This window comes from Charadrius vociferus, unplaced genomic scaffold (assembly GCF_000708025.1).
Source record: "Charadrius vociferus isolate BGI_N301 unplaced genomic scaffold, ASM70802v2 scaffold650, whole genome shotgun sequence".
NCBI lineage: Eukaryota > Metazoa > Chordata > Aves > Charadriiformes > Charadriidae > Charadrius > Charadrius vociferus.
In genome coordinates this window covers 2,266,663-2,289,725 of record NW_009646736.1, presented here as the reverse complement: position 1 = coordinate 2,289,725, position 23,063 = coordinate 2,266,663, and the positions used below count along the sequence as shown (strand labels likewise).

At 42.0% G+C, this 23,063-nt stretch overlaps 1 protein-coding gene across 1 annotated transcript in view; it reads left to right on the top strand.

Moving 5' to 3' along the window:
• Window positions 1–21,915, top strand: part of EPHA4 (EPH receptor A4) — a 198,296-nt gene extending 176,381 nt beyond the window's left edge. Inside the window, exons 10-19 of the mRNA XM_009890188.1 lie at window positions 4,005–4,063; window positions 4,855–4,968; window positions 5,151–5,336; window positions 9,350–9,411; window positions 9,950–10,159; window positions 12,700–12,849; window positions 15,269–15,462; window positions 17,959–18,114; window positions 18,397–19,274; window positions 21,820–21,915. Coding sequence (XP_009888490.1) covers window positions 4,005–4,063; window positions 4,855–4,968; window positions 5,151–5,336; window positions 9,350–9,411; window positions 9,950–10,159; window positions 12,700–12,849; window positions 15,269–15,462; window positions 17,959–18,114; window positions 18,397–18,511 — 1,246 coding nt within the window. The 3' untranslated portion in view covers window positions 18,512–19,274; window positions 21,820–21,915. The remainder of the gene's footprint in view (window positions 1–4,004; window positions 4,064–4,854; window positions 4,969–5,150; window positions 5,337–9,349; window positions 9,412–9,949; window positions 10,160–12,699; window positions 12,850–15,268; window positions 15,463–17,958; window positions 18,115–18,396; window positions 19,275–21,819) is intronic.
• The last annotated feature ends 1,148 nt before the right edge of the window (window positions 21,916–23,063 follow it).

Sequence of the window (23,063 nt, the reverse complement as noted above, 5' to 3'; positions counted from 1 at the left end):
ACCTTGGAGAATTGAGCCTGTCGAGCTGCTTTGAGATGATTCCTTCTCCTCCTCCCCCTATAAAAAAAAGTCGCTTCCCAAGGCTGATAAACACTGCCTGGTGATTGGCCCTCAATGGATCACTTTTTAGAAAATGAAATGTCAACCCCTTGCCCTCATATTGATTCTCTTTAGTACCAGCCATAAAGCTGTCAAAGGAAAGGCTGCCTGGAGCCAGGTAGCTGACAGACTCGCTGATGCGGGCGCGCGCTCGGGCAGGTCTTCTCACCGCTCAGGCTGTCTCTTCAGTTATCTCTGCCCACAAGTGTTCAAACTTGGACAAAGACAAGACAAAGGGCAGGTGGGCAGTAGGGACAAAAGGCTGGTCCCAGCACTGGTGTGAATGGAGATAAAAGTATCCTGGTGGCGACAGGTTCAGACATGTCCCGTAGCTCTGCACTGAAAGGTCTCAGAGAGGCTGTGGAAGGGGAGAGGCATAGCAAGATGAATGAAATACTAGGACAGTGAAACTGCTCTGTGCATACTAATGCACGGTGCCTTGCTAATTAATAGCCTTCCTCAATACACAGCTCTCAGTAGCTGGAAGTAGCTCTCAATGAACAGAATCTGCTTTAATATTCACTATTCCTCTAACTATTTTAACCACTTTACCAATGTCATTTAGAGGTGTGGGCTTTGGGGATATTTCATGATGTTCCTACACTAGCAAAAGTTGATAGCAAAATAATTATATTTTGTTCCAAAAGGACTTCAGATGAGAACAAGCTTTTCTGTCTCTACAGTCCCCATAAGGAGGTTTTATAATCTCGCCGTGACCTAAAAGTCATATTTTTATAATCAAAACTGTGCTTTGGCCTGCAGACATGGCCTCTCTGCATCCATGAACCAAATGTGGGAACTGGGCTTATGCTGTAGGTGCCCGCTTTCGAGCTCTGGGTTATTGCTACTAATTTAGCATTACGTTTTTTCAAGTCATTGCTCAAATCCCAAAATTCATCTTTACAACAGAATTTGTCAAAGGACTTTGCCGTCAGGCAACTCAAGCTGTTTGGTTCTATCCTGTGACCGTGGTGTTTGTGTAACGTGAGAACTAATCTGCCTAAATGTTAGTTTAAACTTACTGAGGTTAAGATGAACATATCCATAGAGCAGAGTGCAGGAGGTGGCATGAGTGTTTCTCAACCCTACCCTGCAGGAACTCCCGAGTGCAATTAGAATATCTCAGATAGATTCGTAAAGGATTTGGGAAAGTGTAAAACAGAGAGGGCCGCTTTCTAAAAGTGCTTGGGTGGAGTAAGATGGCCCTACTAAATCCTCTGGTCATTTAAAGGTTTCCATCAGAAATTATTCCAGTCAATAGATTGATTTATCTTCTGCTCCATCAACAGCTGAACACATTTGCCCACCTTTTGCTGATGGTGTTGGATCAGGTGTTCCACCGGCCCGGTGCCCGAGCCCTGCGGCACCCCCAACGCCTCTTTTCTTTGGGGAGGATGAGGTGCAGCGCTGAGTCCGTGCTGTTTCACCTCAGAGTGTGCTATAACCCCCTCCACTCTTACCTTCTCTTCATCTCCAGCCCCCACCTGTAGATCTGCCTGTGTCTCAGACCCCGCAATTTCTGAAAGCGTCTGTGTTCTTTTCCCGAATGCCGGCTATTTAATCACCACCGCCAGAATCCCTGTAATTACGGGGTTCAAATCTGTGACAAAGGGTCCCTTCTGCCACTCAGGTGAGGCCCCGAGAGGCAGCTCCAGCCCCGTGTGTGTGTCCCATGGTGCAGGGCCCCCGGGCTGCTTGGGGACAGTGGCAGACAGGAGTGTCCTGCCCCCGGCCAGGCAGGAGAGGTCAACAGGTGACGCAGGGAGAAGTGGAAGTAGGTAGTTAGTTTGGAAGGCATTATTTGAACTTAATAAACTACAATTATATTACTTGAACAGTAATCCCTTTGTTTCCCTTTGCATGTCTTTGGGTTTTAGTGGGGGAAGGTTATTTTTTTTATCTGTTGTTAGGGTGCTTGTACTTTCAAAAATAAGATAAAGAGCATTTTTTCATACTTAAAACGCTTTTATGCAAAGGATGTTTGTGTTTCATATTTCCCATCTGTGCCTGAACATTAATAAAATGAATTTGAAGGGGTCCTGCTTAAAATGCAGAATCTGTGGGTTTTTTTCCTTTTTTTCTTTCCTCCGAGAGAAGTTGTGTAATACCTGAAACCATGTCTGCAATCCCCTTAGCTGACTTGGTCCCCTATGGCACGGGGTGAGATTTGTGCTGCCTCTTCCTTCTTACTTAGTTCAGTAACTGGGAGCAGAACAGTCCTTTTATTTAACTCAGCTCTGTTATACCAGTGCTGTAAGTCCTCGGGCAAATAAATGGTTTAAATAGATGTTTGGATCCAGTGTGGTTTTTAATAATGCTTTTCTTGTGATTTGGATCCATTTGTGTTTAATTGACTTTCATCAAGAAAAGAAGCTCCCAACCCGTTTATGGTTGGATGCGTACCTGCTTTTTATGTCTGAGCAGAAGTCCTGTTGATGTTGTTGGGAGCTGCAAGGCTTGGTTCAAAGATCAGGTAGTCTTCACATGTCAAACAGGATTTTTTTTTTTTTTTCCTTCTGTTTCATGGTTAATTTATAATTTTTATTATTGGCATAGTGTGTTTAACACTCAGCACTAAAAGACTGCAAAGACAAAGGCTGGGAAATGGCCTTTCAGGGTGGGAAGTGAGGGGCAGAAGGGTTTTGCTGACGGGGGTAGGGGGGAGAATGGTGAAACTCAGGAAGGTTTGCTGCAAACAAGGCGCTCAGTCACATATTTTCTTCCTGTCATCTGAGACCCCTTTTAACTCACACCTCCCGACAGATCTTTCTCTCACCCACACCCGTTTCCCCTTTACCCATTCACAATTTTCAGACTTCTAACCTGTTCTCCAGGCTTGGTTTCTCCTTTTGCCTTCCCTCTTCTTTACTCCAGCCCAGACTCTTGCCAGTTAGCTAACCTGGGTCTGACGTGCTGGGAGACTCGGACTTCCATAGGAACAGGCAAACTGAGGAGTAAACAACAACAAGCTCTTCTCTTTGGCAATGTCTGTTCTTACACCTCGTTCTGAACTTTCAACGACTGATGGGTAAAAGCCCAAATCAAATCTCTACATCTACATGCCGTTAGATGCTGGGGAACTTCAAATCCCAGTACACGTTTGGCTGAGCTGACTCCTCAGTATCTTCCCTAACAGACTAACCTCTTGTATTAACTTTTCTTAATGCCACTTATCTATTGAAGTTTAAAGCTCAACTAATTAAATACATAACTGTATACAGTATCATCTGTGTAGGTGTAGAAGTAGTTAGCTATAGAATTAACATACTATACATTATTCTGTCCAGCTCAGAGGGTTAGTAGAGGAGCTCTGCCATCAGGAGTTCTTTGTCCCCATCAATTATACAGTGATTAAAAGAATAAACAAAATCCTTGGGATCTGCATTTTTGATAGTCAGGGATTTTTTTTGCTGCCATCCTGATTTCTGTGTTAATAGACTTGTTTCCAGTTTTAAATTTGCAGTTAAATAAGTGTGTAGATATTGGCATTTACCTAATTTACATTTGAAAATCATTCTAGCAAAACACCTTTGTTGTAGCATTTAAGTCCATATATGATAGGGCTGAAAAGCAATTTCGCCCCTTTTTTCACAGAATTGCAAATATACCTTTGAAGAAAAAGTAGCCGAAATGCAAGGTTTCGTTTCTTTCTTTAAATGCCGGGATGCAAATAGATTTGTGTTTCCCTTGATGCTTTGTTGAGGCCAGTAACACTTAGAGCAGGTTGGGGAGAGGAGTGTCCTGCCCCACTGGTAAGTGTATGTTGTGTCATGGGCTGTTATAGGGAAGCTGCCGAGCACAGGTCGTGGTGCAAACAGCTCAAGTCTCAGCAGGTCAAGAAGACTGAGCTTGTCTCAGAGGAAGATATTTATTTTGAACTGTAACGCTCTTTTTTATCCTGACAGGCGCAGTAAGTACAGTAAGGCTAAGCAAGAGGCAGATGAGGAGAAACATTTGAACCAAGGTAAAAGGCAGTGGTGCTTGGGTTTTCTGATTTGGTTCGTAAAACACATCCCATGTTCTGATGCTTGGGAAATAAGGGATGACATTCCTCTTGAGGTGAATGTGTTTCTGTTTTCCTCTCTTGCAGACATCCTTCTTAAAAAATATGTACTTTAGTAACAGGGAAAACAGAAGAATCTGGGTAAAAAGTTTTGAGGGGACAGACAGGAGAAAGGTTCATCAAATTTTTCCATTTTTCCTTTCCATTGGAAGACATCTGTTCTTGGCTGGTGATATCTAGGCATGATTTTTCCCCACAATACTCTGCTAAAGCAGTTTCTGGATGGGCCGGAGGATATCCTGCAGGAAAGGGAATGTGAACTTTGTTCCCTTTTTCCCAGGACTGAATCGTACTGTTACTTCCATCTCAGTCGTCTAGGTACCGAACCTGGGACCTGAGCTCAGAATTTCTTGGCTCCCTAAAGGCAAATGGGATGTGTTTTAGTCTCACAGGTCTATAGACAGGCTATTGGCCTGTTGTGATCGCAGTGATTTGTGAAGCTTGTTTATTGGCAAATGCCTGATTCCTTCCATCAATATTGGGAAATATTAAATGTTTACGTTAAAAAAAATCACATCAGGGGAAAAAATACATTAAGTCCTTCCTTCCTTCATCAGTCATTCCTGGCTTACAGTACATTTTTATTGTACACTCTCTTTGCTGTTGTATATCATTAAGGCTTCAGTCTCATATGTTCTGTGTTCAGCAGCATGTAGATCAGTGACTTCAAATAAAACATTTCTGCCTTGCAGGTGTTAGAACATATGTGGATCCTTTTACATATGAGGATCCAAACCAAGCTGTGAGGGAATTTGCCAAAGAAATTGATGCCTCCTGCATAAAGATTGAAAAAGTTATTGGTGTGGGTAAGTGCCAGAGCTTTTGCATTTTTTTTCCTGTAAATATAGTTTTAAATTTGCTTTTGGGAAACATGGGATCCTATGATTTTTGTATGACAGTTCCCCCAAATGAACTGACATAACGGTTTGACAGCACAAGCGCATGCTTCATGTTCATGACTGTGGATTCTTGTGCCTTTTTCTTTAAGGGGAATTTGGTGAAGTATGCAGTGGACGTCTCAAAGTACCAGGAAAAAGAGAGATCTGTGTTGCTATCAAGACTCTAAAAGCTGGTTACACTGATAAACAAAGGAGAGACTTCCTGAGTGAGGCCAGCATCATGGGACAATTTGACCACCCCAATATCATCCACTTGGAAGGTGTAGTTACTAAATGTAAGTAGGTCATTTTCATGACAAGGCCAATTTGGAAGTCACTGAGCAATTAAGTCTGTGGTGGTGCGTGCTGTTGGTTTTTTTTTTCCTTTTTACCCTCTTTCCTGTGAAATGACAGATGGAACAGATCCACTGATAGCTAATAGGAGGAAATCAGTGTGGGACAAGTCATTAATCTTGTTGTCAGCTGTAAATGGGTTTATGGTTTCAACTGATACTCTATCTGTAGGCAGCTTGTACAAGATTTTGTAGGGGGAATTAATACTGCAGAGGTTGGCTTTTTTTTCCCCTTCTTGTTATGCCAAGCAGGCATCTTTCACATCTTTGCTAGACTGAGCTGATTGTTACAGGATAGGCAAAAGCAGATGGTGAGCAAAGAATGTAAAATGGTTGGGGGAAAAATACCAAAACAAAACTAGAGAGTCATATGTTTAAAGTACAAAGCACAGATGTAAGGAGCAAGCCTTTGAAATGAAGCAGGCTATTTTGGTGTGAAACTTGCTTATTTGTTTTCTCTGATTTACACGTGTGATAATTTCACTCTGCAGAATTTACCTGGCCAGTCTTTTTGTTTGTTTGGTTTGGGTTTAGGTTTTTTTTTAAAGTCTGTTAGTGTTCAGTGTGCCATGAACCCTGCCTTAGAAAGAGAATGGCAGCACTTGCTGGGTGCTCTTTGTAGGCTAGAATTGAAAATGCACCTGTGAGACAGACGTGCTTGGATCCGACCTGATAAGGTGCCGCTGCGATGGTGTAGTTATTGTCCCTACTCCGGTTGCCCTAGGTAGCATGTCGGCAAAGCCTGGCACTGCTCGCTAGTCCTAAAAGACCCTTTGGATGCAGGGGCTCGTGCTCAGGGTAGCAAAGGCAGACAGTGGTCTTGTGAGCTGCTGTTAAAGGGTGGAATTTGTGAAGCTTACCTTCTGCAGCTGATGGTGTGCATGATGAACATGAATGCAGAGTATTAATAGCGTAAGGAATTAAAATTAGGTATGGATGAAAAGTTCAAAAGCAAAATATTACTAGAAGAACAAAGCATCTCCCATGGAGGGTTGTCAAAGCCATCAATACCAGTGAAGAACCCTGTCCCTCTTGAATGTTGGTGGGAACTGGATACTTACTCTGCCACTTGTGTTTTTGGAAATCTGACCCTTGCTCATTTGTGTTTCCCTCTCCTAGTCTGCCTTCTCTCGCAGTTGTTGGAAATGACAGTGTGTCACTATTTGCTTTTCAAGACAAATTCTGCTAGGGAAGGTAGGGGTTTGACTAATTTTGACCATCGTTTACTGAAGGCCTTCCTCAAAACTGAAATTAAAAGACAATACTCCGTTTACATTTTGGAGGTCTGAGTCTGTCTCTCTTTTTCTTGTTGTTGTGAGAAAGTGGGAGTGTGTTGTGGTCAGGCCACAGCGTTTGCCACAGACAGTGATTTTTCTAGCACCTCTGTAAAAGAAAGGCAACAGGGGAGTCTTTGTGTTGAAATCCCACCGAGGCTGGAACCCCCTGAGCTATTACAGCTCTAGCAGTTATAAATGACTGTATGCATTTGCATAATGCAGTTGTCACTGAATTAAAATGATTTGAAATTTTCACCGAGGAGGTGGTAGCCTGACCCGAGAACGTTTCATTGCCTGGCTGGCAGTAAGCGATGCTTCCGCTGCAAGCCAGCTTGGTTACCTCAGAGCTGGTGTGTTTGGTAAACAGGGCTACTTAAGAAGACATTTATCTCAATTTCTCCATAGGTTTTCTGAATACTGTGATGAATGAATGCATTTAATAAACTGAAAATTAAAATGTGAGATAAATAGTGGTGTAGATAGGGGTTGAGAGAGGCAGCGAAAAACCATGAATACATTATTTGGCTGCTAGTCAAGTACTTTAATAATTGACTCACTGATGGTAACTTCTCCTCTCTCTGTCCCCCTCCTTTGCTAAAGAAGCGCCTGAGTAATGAAATTACATGTTAATGCACTGAAAGAGTCTCCCTTTCTTCCTTTCTGCGTTGACATAGTATCTTTTGATTGAGGAAGGTTAATTAAAACTCATTTAGCTGTATTTGTTCGGTGGAAGGGTTCTGGTCACAGTTGCAAAGGATAAATGAAACAGTGACATATGCAGATTTGGTTGGAGTTTTTTCTCTTTCTACCAAAGAATGCTTGCAAAGGTGAATTAGAGGGAGAACGATGTTTTATCACATCCCTTTCCTTAAGGGTGCAAGTACTCAGCCAAGGTCACTAAGCCCTTCATCCAGAGCAGTTTGCTTTATGCAGTACCGTGGTTTCTCTGCTGCGTTCATGCAAATCAGAAAGGGTTCAGCTGCCAGACTGGCATTTCACAGGCATGCCAGCACGCGTGGCAGTAAGAGTTTTGATATCAGTTGGGAAGGGAAGGAGAAGAAGGAATAGTAAAAGGCCTGCAAAGGGTAGGTTGGGACTGAAAAGGTGAAATAAGTAATGATGAGTGAAATAAGTGATGTACTGCACATGGATGTTGGCCTAAGTGAAATGATGTAAAATTTTGAGTACAGTCAGTCCTTATAGCATATTGTTTTCTAATTAAAATAAAAAAAGGTTACTTCAAAAACAGAAATCCCTGACAAGTGCAGAGAAAAGCATCTTGGTGAAAAATGCGCTGAGACAGAAATTATTAGAGGAACTTTCAATGCTGCAGCATTTCACGGTAGGGTAGTTTTCATAGCCGGTTGTTCTGGAGCAGATACTTGCTGATGACAGAAGCAAGGAGAAGTTGAGTAGTTCAGATACCAAGACAGAATTGAGCTGTGTACAGCCTAGGTGATGTGTCCATTGAACCTGTCTTTCCCCATAATGTTCTTTTATTCAGAGGTGCTCCAGGATGTACAAAAGCAGAGTTTCTCTGGGACACTGTCTTTTATTTAGGAAGAAACTCTATAGTCCTGTAGCTAAAGCGTAAGTAGGAAGAAGGGTTGCCATGCCAGCCTGGTGCTGATCATCGGGTGCTCCCTTGACTTCAGGTGGGCTTCACAGTGCTCATCTTGGGGGGACGAAACTTTTGCCATTCGACCTTTGATAAGTCACTGCTCTGCACCTCCCATTGCTCGCTTTTAGACTGGAGATGCTATTGGACCTATTTCTGCAAATATCTAGATGCTGAATATCCAGCATGATTTAACCCCGTGGAATAATTAATGTTACTTGTATGTACCTAAATGTTTTCAGTTTCAGTGTCCTATGACTTTGTAAAGCTCTTAAAGACAACATCAAGCATTATTTATGTATTTGCTGTTGTTATAGGCAGGAGAGTGCCTAGAAAGCATACCCATGTCAGTAACATTACATTACATTTCTCTTCAGATTGCCCAGCTTGGCTCTCTATCGCAGCTGAGTGCTGCTGAAGCACTATGCCCCACATGTGACACAATTCATTGAATCATTTATCCTGTGGTTGACTTCATGAGGCAAATGGCTTTGGCTCATTTATAAATAACGAGAGACACGGGATACAAATTTGGGACAGAGAAAGTTGAGAGAAACCGCTTGTATTTGGCATTCTTGAATCCACTTGTCTTGGAAAACCTTGTACTGCTGACAGCTTCTAACTCGCCTAAAGCGTTGATCTTTCGAAAGAGGCAGAAAGACCAAAGCGTTCGCAAATTCCGTTTTGAAAGAGGAAAGCTTTCTAGTCTGCAAGCAATTTAATTACACTAAAGGTTTTTGTCAAGTTTGAACAGATCTTTGTTTCTTAGCTCTCAATTATCAATTCATGTATTCCTTAAAGAACAGGAGCCACTTTAGTTACAGATCCTGTCAATGAGTCAACCAAAGGGTTAACCTTCCAGATGGGGCCCTTTAAATGCTTCTGTCCTATAATATTTCTTCCGTTGCTCCCCACAGCTGAGGCATAAGCTTGGTGCTTTTCAAATTAAATTAGATTGTGTAAGCCAGGTGTCTTGGCAGTAAAATCATGTGCAACCCATTTTTATCCCATTAACATCGGTGTTCATCAAGGAATTGTGTTTTTCTTTCTGCGAACTCTAGGTAAACCGGTAATGATCATAACTGAGTACATGGAGAATGGCTCCTTGGATGCCTTCCTCAGGGTAGGTGATTTCTTCATAATAAGCTAAGGAGATTTTATACTGGGAAACATTTTCTGGTTTTCATTCTGGTTCTCTTTTGCAGAAAGATACTGAAGATTTAGCATTTAAAAAAAAAATATGTTTGTACTTGGGAAATCCTGTTTTCTGGTGTTGCTCCTATCAAAAACCAAAATAAATGTAAAGTGGAAGACTACAGAATAAGTGTAATATTTAAAATAGCAGGGTCTTAAAAAATCCATGTTTAATGGGAACAGTTCTGATTTGCTCCATTTTTGAAAGCATGGCAATGCTATAGACTCATTAAAACCAGATTCATTGTAAACTGGATACTGCATCACTGGAAGACAGTGGCAGAACCTCTGGGTTTTTACTTTACTGGTGAATTATAGACAGTAGTCAGGATAGTGAGGAAATAACATTGCATTTTATTTGAGAGAAGATGGGAATCCAGAGATGTGCTCTTTGCCAATTTCAGCAATGGCGATAATGTAGCTTTTAGCTTAATGCTCTGTGATTTTCTTCCTTTCCCCATATGCAGAAGAACGACGGCAGATTTACAGTCATCCAGTTGGTGGGGATGCTGCGTGGCATTGGCTCAGGAATGAAGTATCTGTCTGACATGAGCTATGTGCATCGGGATCTAGCTGCCCGAAACATACTAGTCAACAGCAACTTGGTCTGCAAAGTGTCTGACTTCGGCATGTCCCGCGTCCTGGAAGATGACCCTGAAGCAGCTTATACCACACGGGTAAGGAGGGAAAGAAAATGTCCAGTGGGTTTTCTTGCCTACGTATTGGTTTTGTCTGACTGCGTGGGAGGTGACAATGGTTTGTTTTAAAATAATCTCAGTCACAAGTGAAAACCTATATCACAACCTAAAAGTAAACACTGGCCAAGACTCCATAGCTCGTATAAATTGATGTAGTGTTATTGCTACATCAGTGCCTACATCAGTATTTCTTCTCTGAGGATGTGACCCATGTATTCCTCTGGTTCCTTCAGCGTGCTAGAGTGCGTGACAGGAATCTGATGCCAGAAATTAGAGCTTGGGTTTCTATTCCTTCTGCTTTCTACAGACATGCGTAATGATTTTCAAGTGGCTAGTCCTGCTGAGGTTTGATACAGCAAGTGTAGATATGCCACCAAAAAAAAAAAAAAATTCCACTTTTTCCTATCACAAAGCTAGTCATGAATTTGACCTAAATAATTTGGACTGGGAAAAGTGTAAAAGTGTGAGGCCTGCATTCCCGTTTTTTGTTTCTTTCTCATTTTATCTATATTTCAGCATCCCACTGTTAACTAATTTTGCTAAAGCCGTTTTAATACGCTGCATGTGGAATAGTACTAATGCAAGCAAGTACTTCTGGCCACAAAACAACATCCCGATCATTACCCGCATTTGTACCAATACCTCTGTAATTAACATGCGGATGAAGAAAAAAAAGAGTCAGAGTTTATAAAGTCTCCTTTTTTAATTGCTTATTTTCTTCGTTTTAAATATCTGCCATTCTCCATCTGTTCTCCCTAGTGCAGAGTTTGTTTGCAGCTCTTAGATTTTGCAGTTTAATCCCAACACTCATCCTGTAACGGATTCACAGTTCGTTATGGGGAAGGATAGACTGATGTAGTATTAAATGCTGGCCAGCCTTGGTATTTCTTGCTCGTAAGGGTGGCAAGTGGAAGAAGCAGAAGCAGAGGTCTGAAAAACTGTATTCAGGGAAATCAAAGTTTAGACAAACACACAAGGGCAAGACAGAAATGATTGAAAAGCTTCCCTTTGCATTTAGTGAGTGGAGATATAGTATTATGTTTGCTCTCAAGAGTAAACTACAGGGAATCAATGACATTTGCTTTACAGTGCATTGTCTTCATTTGGTATCAGTAATGAAGGATCAGGAAAATTTGGATGAACTCCACTGTACACGAGCAGTTAAATAAAAAGAGCTTATTGACAATTTTTAGAATGACAGCCATGTATAAACAACGTCCATGCATCTGTGTCTGAAAGGAGGAATACAGCTTTTTCATAACCAGAGAAGATACAATAGAAAGCAATATTTAAAGCATCCTTTTTTTGAGAGAACGGGGTGTTCTGCTCCCCATTAGTAGTATAACTCATTAAAGTGAGAGCGTCCTATAGCACACAAGGCACATACTGCTACAACCAGATTCGCAAAGGGTCTGATGCAGGGCCAAAGAAGACAGGAGAAGGACCCCTTTTGATTTCACTTGGCTTTGGAACAAGTCCATATTAAACACTTGAGAGAGATATTGGAACAACAAACTATTAAGTATGCACACGCTGCACTCACTTATGGGTAAAAACGATCTAGAAGATTGCTGAGAAGAAACCTACCAAAATAAACTTAATCAAAAAAGCATAAAAGCAAATGAAAAAAAAACATGAAACCTTTGTTCAGCTTAAGTCGTTCCCCAGATGGAACTGCAGGAAACCAAAAGCTCAATTAAAAACACCTTGCATATTAGCATAAACAAAAGGAGCAATCTCTGGCCTGGGATCACTCAGCTAAGACAGAATCAGATAAACAGGATGGATTGAGTTCCCTTTAAAACAGTGCAGGACCTCAGTGGCCCAAATGAGATGCCCAAGTGTTTTTATTTGTTTAAAAAGGAGTATTGTAAGAAGAGGCAGTTCTCTCCAACAGGTATCAAAAGCAGCCTTGTACCACGGTCTGGTGTTGAACTCTTCCCGCAGGGACTGGGAGAGCCCAGAGGCTTGCTTGCTGTCTCACATCTCTGGTAGGAGTTGGGGTATTGCCCATGGGAAACACCACAGTATTCATAAATCTTCCCAGTTTATCCTCTCTTTATTTTACCTTTTTGAAAAGCAAAACGTTTTTAATCCCATTTTTCTGAAACAGGCCAAACAGGTCAGACAGGCAAGCAAGGAAATAGTAATTAACAGCATGTACTTATTTGTTTTGTCAACTAAATCTCTAATATATACTTTGTAAAACCCCTGGCTTGTTCTCATGCTTCAGCATAGCCCTAAGCAGAGATCTCTTAGAGGGCTGATAAAAATACATTTAACAATTTACTGGTTCGCCTCCTTGTGACTAAAGAAAACAGATGGGCAGCATTGCCTCCTGGTTGGATCTGACAGTTTTATGGCAGGAAAAAGAGAAAGTGGATGCCTTTTTCAGAAGGATTCTGGAATTGCGTACAGAAAGCCATTTTGTATTTTTCATGGCAGTGTGGAACAGTGTCAGCCACGCACGTTACTGGGTCAGTGACTCACTAGCCTGTGGTTTCTTTTATTTGTGACAGGGTGGCAAGATCCCCATCAGGTGGACTGCACCAGAGGCAATTGCCTACCGTAAATTTACATCAGCTAGTGATGTGTGGAGCTATGGTATCGTCATGTGGGAAGTGATGTCCTATGGAGAAAGACCTTACTGGGATATGTCCAATCAAGACGTGAGTCTCCTTCTGAACGTCCTTTTCCTTTTCTCTCCCTTTCCCCCACACCTTTATCTTTGTCCTTAGATGTCTGATGATGTGCTTCTGTGTCAATTGCTGTATGTTTAGAAGACGTTTACTCCAGGTTTTTAAAAGGATATCATGGGTGGTAGATTCCTGTTTTCTCAGGGAACCCCTCTGGAACTAAGATTTCCTTGAATATTTCAAGCCTGGTCTATGGTCAGGGAATAGGGGATTCTCTCTTGGGGTCTATAACTTGTGCATGTATCTTTTTTCCTTTTTTTTTTTTTTTTTTTTTTTTTTAAATTTTAGGAAAAGTATGAGCAGTTAAAGTAAGAAAGAAGAATAGAGGAAAGGGAAACGAATATATTTAAACTGTCAGATCATAATACTATCAAGAGAAAGATTTGAATGTTGATATTAAATCTTAATTTTATTGAAAGTCTTTTAAAAAAACCATTTGAATTTAATGGGGCTTCCTATTAGTAGTTAATTCTTCAAGCCCCAGTATGCTTGTAATTCTTCCAGATGATTTTATTTCTTGTAGGATATCAAACAACACATATGAAACCCAATTCTGATTATCAGTCAGAGCATCCTTGTGACAATTGCATAGCTGCCCCCTGAGGACATTAAAAAGCAGCTTTCCTAAATGACCATTCTTAAATTATGCATGTCCTGTTTAACCGTACCATCTGGACTACTTCAGTGTATTCCAAGAGGGAGCATGCACAATGGCTGCTATTCCACAGGAGTATTCAATAATAATGCTAATAAGAGCTTTTACTAATAGAATTTTTATTAAATAAAAAAAAAAAAATCCCAGTGAAAATGAGGCGTAGATTATCCATAATTATTTTCCCAGGGGATTTACAAACATACAGAGGAAAAAGAAAATGTTAATCTGAATATATGGTCATGGGAGTGGTTAAGTCATTTTACAAGTCATCTGCTTTCTTATGTAGAGCTGAACATTTTCAAAGAGTGTCTAGATGCGGATGGCATTTAATCTAAACGGGGGATATAATTTTAATTTCCTTCTGATGTGAAATGTCTCTTCTGGCACCCAATCTTGCCTTCCTTTGCTAACAGGAAGTCATCAAGACTTAGCAAGAAAATAAAACACCAGATGTGTCTCAGTTACATCAGGCATGTCTACACAGCGCAGTGGAGCTCAATGCCACAAATGCAGAGCTAGCACGCTCGGCTGGTGTACGCTGCTCGTGTGCGGTGCCAGACCGTGTCGAAAAGCTGGCTGGAACAGGACAGTGAGAGCCAGTATTACTGTCCTTGCATCCTCTTTTTAGTACATGGCGTAGACATACCATTTTTTTCTCCTTAACGATAGTGAGAGCAGTGCTTTTCACAACAAAGCAGAAGTGGGTTGCAAATTGTTCTCTGTGTCTGCTGAATCAGAGAAATCAAAAGGATCTTCATACTTTCCGGAGTAGTGAGAGCCACTTTGTTTGTGGTCACTGAAAAGCTGCTAATAGTGCAAGCATGTCCCTCTCCCTGTCCTCCCAGTGGATTTTAGCCACTAATTGGACAAGACCAGAACGAGCGAATTTAGTACAATTCAGTCTCTGTGCACTCCTGGTCTCTAGTCTCATGGTGAATCCTGCCAGCGAAGTCGTATCGATTAATTAAGATCTGAAGGCTTCTGGGTCATGTCCCTGTCATATCAGAATTGAGTCCTGGTCACGTCCCGTTCTCCTGAGAGAGCTAAGAAGCCATCAGAGTACTGAGCTCTGGAGCCCTTTTTGGAGGGTTTGAAGTGACTTCAGCTTGTGAGTTTTTCTGCTTTCTATTAAATATGAAATGCATACTCAAGCTGCTGTGTTGGAATTCTGTACCTTTCTTGATAAAACTGCACAGAAGGGTTCCCATCTCTGCAGTTCTTGATTCAGCGCACACCGTGGTGAGAGAGCAGGTTCTCTGCAAGGCCTGTGTTACTGACAGAGATGAGCTGGCCCAGGAGCAGGGGCTGATCTGCGGTACCCTAAAACTGATGGGGAAAACTTAGTCTTCAACATATCGCACCCAAAATGGACCAATATTAACGATTTTCTGTAGAGCTGTGTCTTCTCCAGCCCTCTGTCCAACAAGGATAGTTGCATAATTCTAACCTGGTCTGTTTTGTTGTCCCTGTATCCCATGTGCTCTTTTGTGCTACGTTGCCCTGCTGCATCTGATGTCTCCTTTGGATGCTGTACCCTTTTACTTTTGAGTTGCTGAGGAGAAATGACAGTTCTGAGACCACCAACTGCCTGAGTCTGAGTGCAATTTTTCATGTTGTTTCACTAAATTGTGGATTTGTTTCCATGCTTGGGATCGCCCTAGGATAAATGATACTCAGCTGGTAGATGTGAGTAGTGTCTGATGTTCTCTAATGTCTTCCTAATTGTGCCATTTATAGGTTATTAAAGCCATCGAAGAAGGGTATCGGCTACCACCCCCGATGGACTGCCCCATTGCTCTCCATCAGCTGATGTTAGACTGCTGGCAGAAGGAACGCAGTGACAGGCCTAAATTTGGACAGATTGTCAACATGCTGGACAAACTCATCCGCAACCCCAACAGCCTGAAGAGGACAGGCAGCGAGAGCTCCAGGTCAGCTGTGCTTTTGTAATGGTGATGTACGAGGGAGCACAGTGGAGATGACAGGCAAAGCTGCAAGTCACCCAAACCTCTGTGCTGGGATTACAGCGTGCTCTGTAGCTCTGCCCAGCCAGACTGCACAGCAGACATTGCACCGTGCGAGAGCAGAGGGGTCGTCCTGGCGCACTGCTGAGCCCTGCTGGGCGCCCCAGACTCTCCTGGCTCTGTGAGAAGGAAAATCGAATGAGCAGAGCTGTTGCTGTAGCACACCAGCGCTGACCAGTTTTATAGCACAGTCTTAAGCACGTCCTGAAAAAGTTCTGATTCAGGCAAGCTCTGTTTGAAGACAAATTTTTAGACATCTTTTCCCTCTCCCCCCTAGTGAAAGGGCTTGAACAGGTAGTCTTAATGCAGCGTAGCTCACAGGAGTGATGTGGTTTTCTGCAGGAAAAGTACATCATCAAGTTTTATAAACCCTAGATTTGTGTAGGATTTGCAAATGAGCGTTACGGCATTACAGCCAATGCCTTGCGGGCATTGGGAAGGTGTGGATTAATTTTTATGTGAATTTGAATTTAATTTTGTGGAAAGCCAGTTTCATGTCTCCACCGATCCCACATTACATTTGTGTTTTGTTTTCTTTGCTAAGCATGATACGTGCAAAAGAAGCGCAGTAGGAAGGAAACTCCCAGAGTTGTAGGGTAAAACCAAAGTATCTTTGTTGGGACAGATCAGCAGTTTGTTAAGCTGGTGAAACACTGTTGAAATAATAGGAGCTTTACTAATTTACACCAGGTTTGTTCTGTTTTTTTCAACCGTCTTTGCTTTGTCAGGTAAATTTGCTTACAGCAAATACGGAAAAAAGCTTAAAAGAAAAGAAAGAAGAGGAAAATAATGGGAAAATATTTTTCAATAGAAAGGAAGGTACAAAAATATCGATTGGGCGACACAAAATTAAGTATCTTGGATCAGAGGTTCTGATTCAGCCTCCAACAGAACAACGTCCTGGAAAAAGCTATTTTTGTTATGAAACTTGTAGGTCCCTTTGTGACTCTTGCTTACAATGTACATTATCAGAAGAGGGATTATTAACCCTGTGAGGCCACTGTTATCACATATCTTCCAGATTGCCCTAATTGCATTGGTAGCCTGGCAAAAATGTATCTGTCCTTGAGGCTTAAATAATTTACATGGTGAGAGTCACAATATGATCTGCTGTGATAATTTGATTTGAGAATCACAGTATGAACTCTCCCATTTTGCTTTCTTTCCGATTTACAGGTGCTCTTTGAAAATATAGAGATCTTACAAAAGTTAATAACCCTCTCAAGGTCATTTTGTGTGTGTTTGTATGTAAGTTAATAGCCTATTCAAGGTCATTTCATGTTCATGGCTATTTATAGATCTTTATTTTTCTTCTCTTTCCAATATGTATTTCAAATACGCGTATAACATTATTAATACATCATATGACTTTATACGTGAAGCATAATTGTATATCATTAGGTTGCTGTCGTTGGTCTTGTGTTAGCCAGTACAGTAAAAGAGTCGTACCAAGTATTACCAGCGTGTACGCGGTGCCTTAGGCAAAACGTAACTATGCTATTGCACACCTAATCTTTGATGATGTGCATTTTTAAATAGATTGCTAAATGATAATTGTTTTGGTTAGGTAGATAGTAGTAATTTATAATGGTTTAATGAAACTGTGATTGATGATATACATGAAATAATAAATGAGATATTAATAAGAGGAGCAAATTTTGTAAAAATTATTATTTGCAAATCTGTGCAAGGGAGAATGAGAAGCACATTCCACAGTGCAAACAAAGATCAAAGCTTGCATGATTCCCACCACTCCTGGCACACGCGCAGGTCAGGAATGGATTGATTAAAGAGGGGATTAACTCCCTGCTGTCCTCAGTTTGATTGAATGCACTGAGCTCGCTGTGGAACCTGGCTAGAAACAGGATTTATCTGAACCCGCCCTGAGTTTTGCCCTCCAAACCAGTCTGGCAGGTTGTGAGCTCCGGGTTCCTTTGCGCATTCTTCAGTAGTGTTTCTATAGTTGCTGAGCTGAGGACTGACACATGCAGGATTGGCAAGGTCTTGCATTGCTGCCTGTGAGATACAGACCCGGTAGGCTGAACGCCTCCCAGCATTGCCATCCTCTTTGGTTTTTGAAGTAAAAGCATTTTCTGTGAACTTGGTTGCATCTGAGGTGAAAGTTGTAAGCGGCATTGTGGTTCAAATTAGATCTGAAATGAAAAATAGAAACCTAAAGTCAAATTAATTCTTAGCAAAAATTGGCCGATTACTTTGCAGTTTGTTAAGTTTCTTGCATTGATCTACGTTGCTGTGGGAGAGAGCCACCAGTTTTGCTGGGCACATCATCTTGCCCTTACTTTCCTAATCATTGAGGATAATTGTTGCAGAGACCAAACTTTGGTTTGTGATTCATGATCCAGCTGACACCATTTCTCTGTCCTCTCACTGTTTGGCCCCCAGACCAAGCACAGCCCTGCTGGATCCCAGCTCCCCTGAGTTCTCGGCGGTTGTTTCTGTCGGTGACTGGCTCCAAGCCATTAAAATGGAGCGATACAAGGATAACTTCACAGCTGCTGGCTATACCACCCTAGAGGCTGTGGTGCATATGAACCAGGAGTAAGTACTCAGTGATAAAACAAAAAAAACCCAACTGGTAAATCTGGATTTAATCGGCCTCTTTTGCTTTGTGCTGCATATCATTACGCTCATTAAAGGAGTGGAATGCCTTTCATTTGGATGGAGGATAACTTTAAAATGCTTCCGCAGTGCCTTCACTTACTCAGTTAAACATTTCTGTACATCTGCCTTGCTTTTGCTATGTTGCTCGCGGTTCACTCTTAATATTTTTCTCTGCATCCACGGTTCTCAGCCCCCTGCTTCTTCTCTTGCTTTCCACAGTGACCTGGCAAGGATCGGGATCACTGCCATCGCTCACCAGAACAAGATCTTGAGCAGCGTTCAAGCAATGCGCACCCAAATGCAACAGATGCACGGCAGGATGGTTCCCGTCTGAGCCAGTACTGAATAAACTCAAAACTCTTGAAATTAGTTTACCTCATCCATGCACTTTAATTGAAGAACTGCACTTTTTTTACTTCGTCTCCTCGCCCGTCGAAATAAAGATCTGCAGCGTTGCTTGATGTACAGATTGCGGAAACCGAGCGTGTGTGTTGGGAGGGAGGCCTCCAGAAATGACAAGCCGTCATTTTAAACCAGACCTGGAACAAATTGTTTCTTGGAACATACTTCTCTGTTGATCAACGATATGTAAAATACATGTATCTATATAAATATAAAGTCACATTCAAGTTTTGATGCTATGTTTGCTGCCAGATACTGTGCTTAAAAACAAAATTACTTTCCTTCTCCTTATGACCCGTAGGATTACAACCATAGTGTTTTATTTGTGGGTGAAACCACCGTTGTGCATCTGTCACTGGAATGAAGAATCTGCCCTAGGATAATTTTTGCAGACTTGATGCATCACTAATACCTTGCAGGAACCTCAGTGAGAATATCGTTTGGCTAATCAGTGCCTGCCAGTTAGTGATCTACCCGTTTACGGGTTTGAGACATGAAATGACCCACCTCGTGGATTACTGGGCAAAACTGGACTTCTGGGGAGGTTATTGGCTGTTGTTGTGCTGTGCTGAAGCCTACCACTTAAAGACATTTTGTGAACATCTTGCCAGTAGTCAGCTGTGACAATCGTGGCTGTGGAGCGTTCAGACTTCTTTTCTGTTTCAAGAAGCAATTCCCTTTGCCACAGGCAGAAGGTCAGTGGAAGTACAGTGTCCAACATGTTCATGGTGCTTTACTTCTTAAACTGTGCTGGGATTTCATCACTGTCGGGGGAAAAAAGAAAAAAAGTGCTGTGGTACGTATCATTTGGGGTTCCCAGCTGGTTTGTATGAACTTGTGCTAGTTTCCCAGACTAATTGCTTAGTGCTTCCCATTGTTTGCTCTGTTTGATGACAGTGAAAATTGCACTGTCTCAAAACCTGGTCTTGCTCTTAAGCTGTTGCATGTTAGGATGTGCAGACAAGATGTAGGAGTGTGTCTTGGGGCTCACTCAGTTCGGTGCTAAGAGCTTGACCCCACTTTGCAGTGAAAGCAGTAGGGATACCCTAATTTTTGGGGCGGAAAAACCCACACATAGGGGTCTGATAGAAAGTAAGAATAACCTTGTAAAGTACAGATACTCATAAATGCACCAAGAAGAACCAAGGACTTTTCCTGCCCTCTCGTGAACAACAGTAGAACCAATATTTGTGTTTTAGAAAGATCAGTCTTGGTTGCTGTGTCAGTGGTTTTATGGGAAGGGGAGCAGAAGGAAATGGGATTATGCATGCAGCCTTCCTGGCTGTGCACAGTTTGGGGGTCGGGCATGATGACAGCTCCCTGTCACGCAGCAGTGTTACGCTTCAGACACGGTGATCCAGTCTCATCAGCTGTGGGAACCAAGTTCACTTTGGAAACCATCCCCGTAGGGTGGATTATCAAGGCAACTGTGGGTGTGAGTGCCAGCTGGAGGCTGCATGGCTAAGGTTTAAGCGCCCCTCTGCAAGTACGTCAATGGAGATGGAGCATGACCGGCTTGAAAAGCTGCCCTCCAACTCCTCTAAGAAATAGGTGGGAAGTTGAGTCAGTGAAAGCATCCTCTGGGTTGCTAGGTGGAGGTCGCTGCTATAGGGATGTGATTGTCCTCAGTAGGTCACATAGGATAAAGCTTTATCCAGTAAAGCTCTGAACACATTTAGGCTTGAATTTTATTTATATTAAAACTTTTATTAGTCTTGTTGAACAGAGTGTATAAATTAGATTCCTTTTAAAGACCTTTTGAGGACCAAGTGATCAGATGACCTTAGACAAGAGTCAGGATCAGGCCCACTTAGGCTGTGCTGGGGAGGAGGAGGATTTTCATGACACATCCTCTACAATTGACATTGTGCTTCAGGTGTGCCAGACACAAAGTCAGAAAGGTGAGATTTATGTTTTGATGGTGCTAAGACTGGTTCTTTAGTCTATAATATTTTGGTCCCACTCTGCACCTGACAGCAAATTCAGAAATGATTTGGTGCCTTTATATGTCAGATTTTTTTAATAATTGCATTTATTCTAAATCCGGAACAGCTCACTCAGTTGGACAAGTCACACTTACTGTGTCGTCACTCCCATTGCTTTTTGTCACATTTAACAATAACTTGCTGATTTTAACCACTAACTCCCTCACCCCCAACTTTCTCAGAAAACAACTTGTTCAGAATATGGGATACTAAATTTGGATCCTGTCAAGTCATGACAGCTTAGTAAACTCTGTTCTGCAGTGTTACTTATAAAAGCTTCTCTGTTTCAAGACATTTAAGATTTCTTTCTTTTAAAAAACTACTTAAACCATCATGTTTTAATGTCATTTTGCCAGGCAATGTAAGAAGTGGTTACTCATTTTGAAGACCTGACACTTGTACTTTCAGCAACAAAAATTCTTTTACTTCTTAAATGCAGAGATACTTTGTTTCCTCTTACTGTAAATCTGTTGCATTCCATTGAAATTGTCTTTTTACGAAAAAACAAAGTGCACCCAATTTTCTGGCCAGTTTGTAAAATTGCTTTCTTGGAGTCTAGTAGTGGTAATTTAAAACACTCCAATATTTTCCACCCAAAATGAAAAGCTGTATTCTGTAGAATGAAAACTGTGAAGGCAGCTCAGATGCCAAGTTTTCAGAACTGCCATTGATGGTTGTGTTCCTTGTGAAAAAATATGCGAGGGGGCATCCGCTTGAATGGGATTTTAGCTGGAGCAGAACAGATTAAAAAAAATAGGTGGCACGTATACATGTATATATAGGTTACATATCGCTTTATAAGATATGTCATGGAAGCAAGACTTTGAAATAATGTGAGGGAAAGAATAGGGACAAGGAAGGCAAAGGTTTCTGACCCTTTGGGAACTGCTGGTTGTATTTGTCTCGCCGGCCCAGGAGGGGCGAACCAGGCAGCGAGAGCGCGGCAGCCTGCTGCAGCCCTTTGTGTGAGAATTGCGTCGCTGCCTACTTTCTCTTCTGTCCTTTAGGAAATCCTCCCCTCTCTGGGGAGAGATGCAATTCTCTGAACCTGCCGCCGTGTCACCTCTTCACTGGGGCAGAGATGAGTTCGGGTGTTTTCTGTTGATGTGCATCAGGAATTGCAGCAGCCACGGAGGGGCTGGCTACCTGCAGCAGAGCTTCTGCTGGGAAATCTAAGAGGAGGCGTTCAGGCAGGTGGGTGTGTTTCTGTCTTGTTGCATGTTGTTTAATATATATGTCTTTTCTTTTTGTGCAGGGAAATTATATTTTGCTTTCATGGCCTCATGGCCCGTCCTATTGATCATATTGACCATGGAGAAACATAGACTAGACATGAAGCCTTCTGGATCCACAGTTGTGTCATCCCAAGCGCTGATTCTGGAAAAGACACGCTGAACAGTCATCGGTCCCTGAAGAGAGCGTGACTTTTACTTTCTTTTTTTTTTTCCTTGCCACCCACCCCGTCTTTTTTCTTCATTGAGAGATAACTAACTCGATAAGACTCACCCAGTTGTCACTTGAGGAATGTACTGTGTCAAAGCTCTGCAGACTTCTGGATTTTTTTTTTCCCTCCCCTTCTGCTTTCTCTTCCTACCTTCGGTTTTATTTATATATTTTGTTATTTTCTCTCCTCATTCCCCTGGCTGTCACTTCTGCATCTCAGATGAATGCAGGTGACGGAGCACTACACATCTTACCATGGACGCCAGGCCAGGTGCCGCAGCAGAGAACCCAGTTCCTGTGAGCTGCCCATATATGTTGCTGAAGTGACATTTTACACGAAACGTGCCATTGCAGTGATATAAATATATTTTTTTTCCTTGAATGGATAATGGATTATTATCTCCTCTGAAAGGTGCGTATGTGTGCTTGTGTGCGTGTGTTTGCGTGCGAGTCACCTCGTGTGTAGAACTGCCTGTGAATGTGCCGAAAACATCTCTGGAAGCGCAGGAGTCCCCTGTCATATGAGAGCAGGCCAATAGCTCGTGTCTGCAATGGTAGCAAGAACACACACATTAAAAAATGTTTAAATTTGTGTACCTCTAAGTGTATTTTTTAGCTGCCACACTAACCTTAATGAGTAGTTCTGCAGCCTGAAACAGGGGCAATTTCAAGTTAGTTTTGGAGTCGTGGATTATGGGATCTATAAGGGTGCTAAAGACTTTCCTAAGTGTTGTTTGTTCCTACTAATGCCCCGTTCATGATCAAGACCGACCAGTTTCTCAATGGCAAGGTGATGGAAGCAACACCTGCATATCCATCCACTGGTAACCCTGAACCGAATTCTTAAGTAGCCTTTTTTATCTGCAAAAATAGGATTTTAAAGACTTGTTGAATGCGAACAAATATATGCAATTCTTCCATTCACAGAAGCACCTTGCTCTGTGTGCAAGCTGTGAAAACTTGTAACGTAATAATCAAAACACTTCATTTGCTCCCAGCACAGTTAAGGAACAAAATCGCAACAAGACCTGTAAGGTTACAGTAGATAGCAAGAGA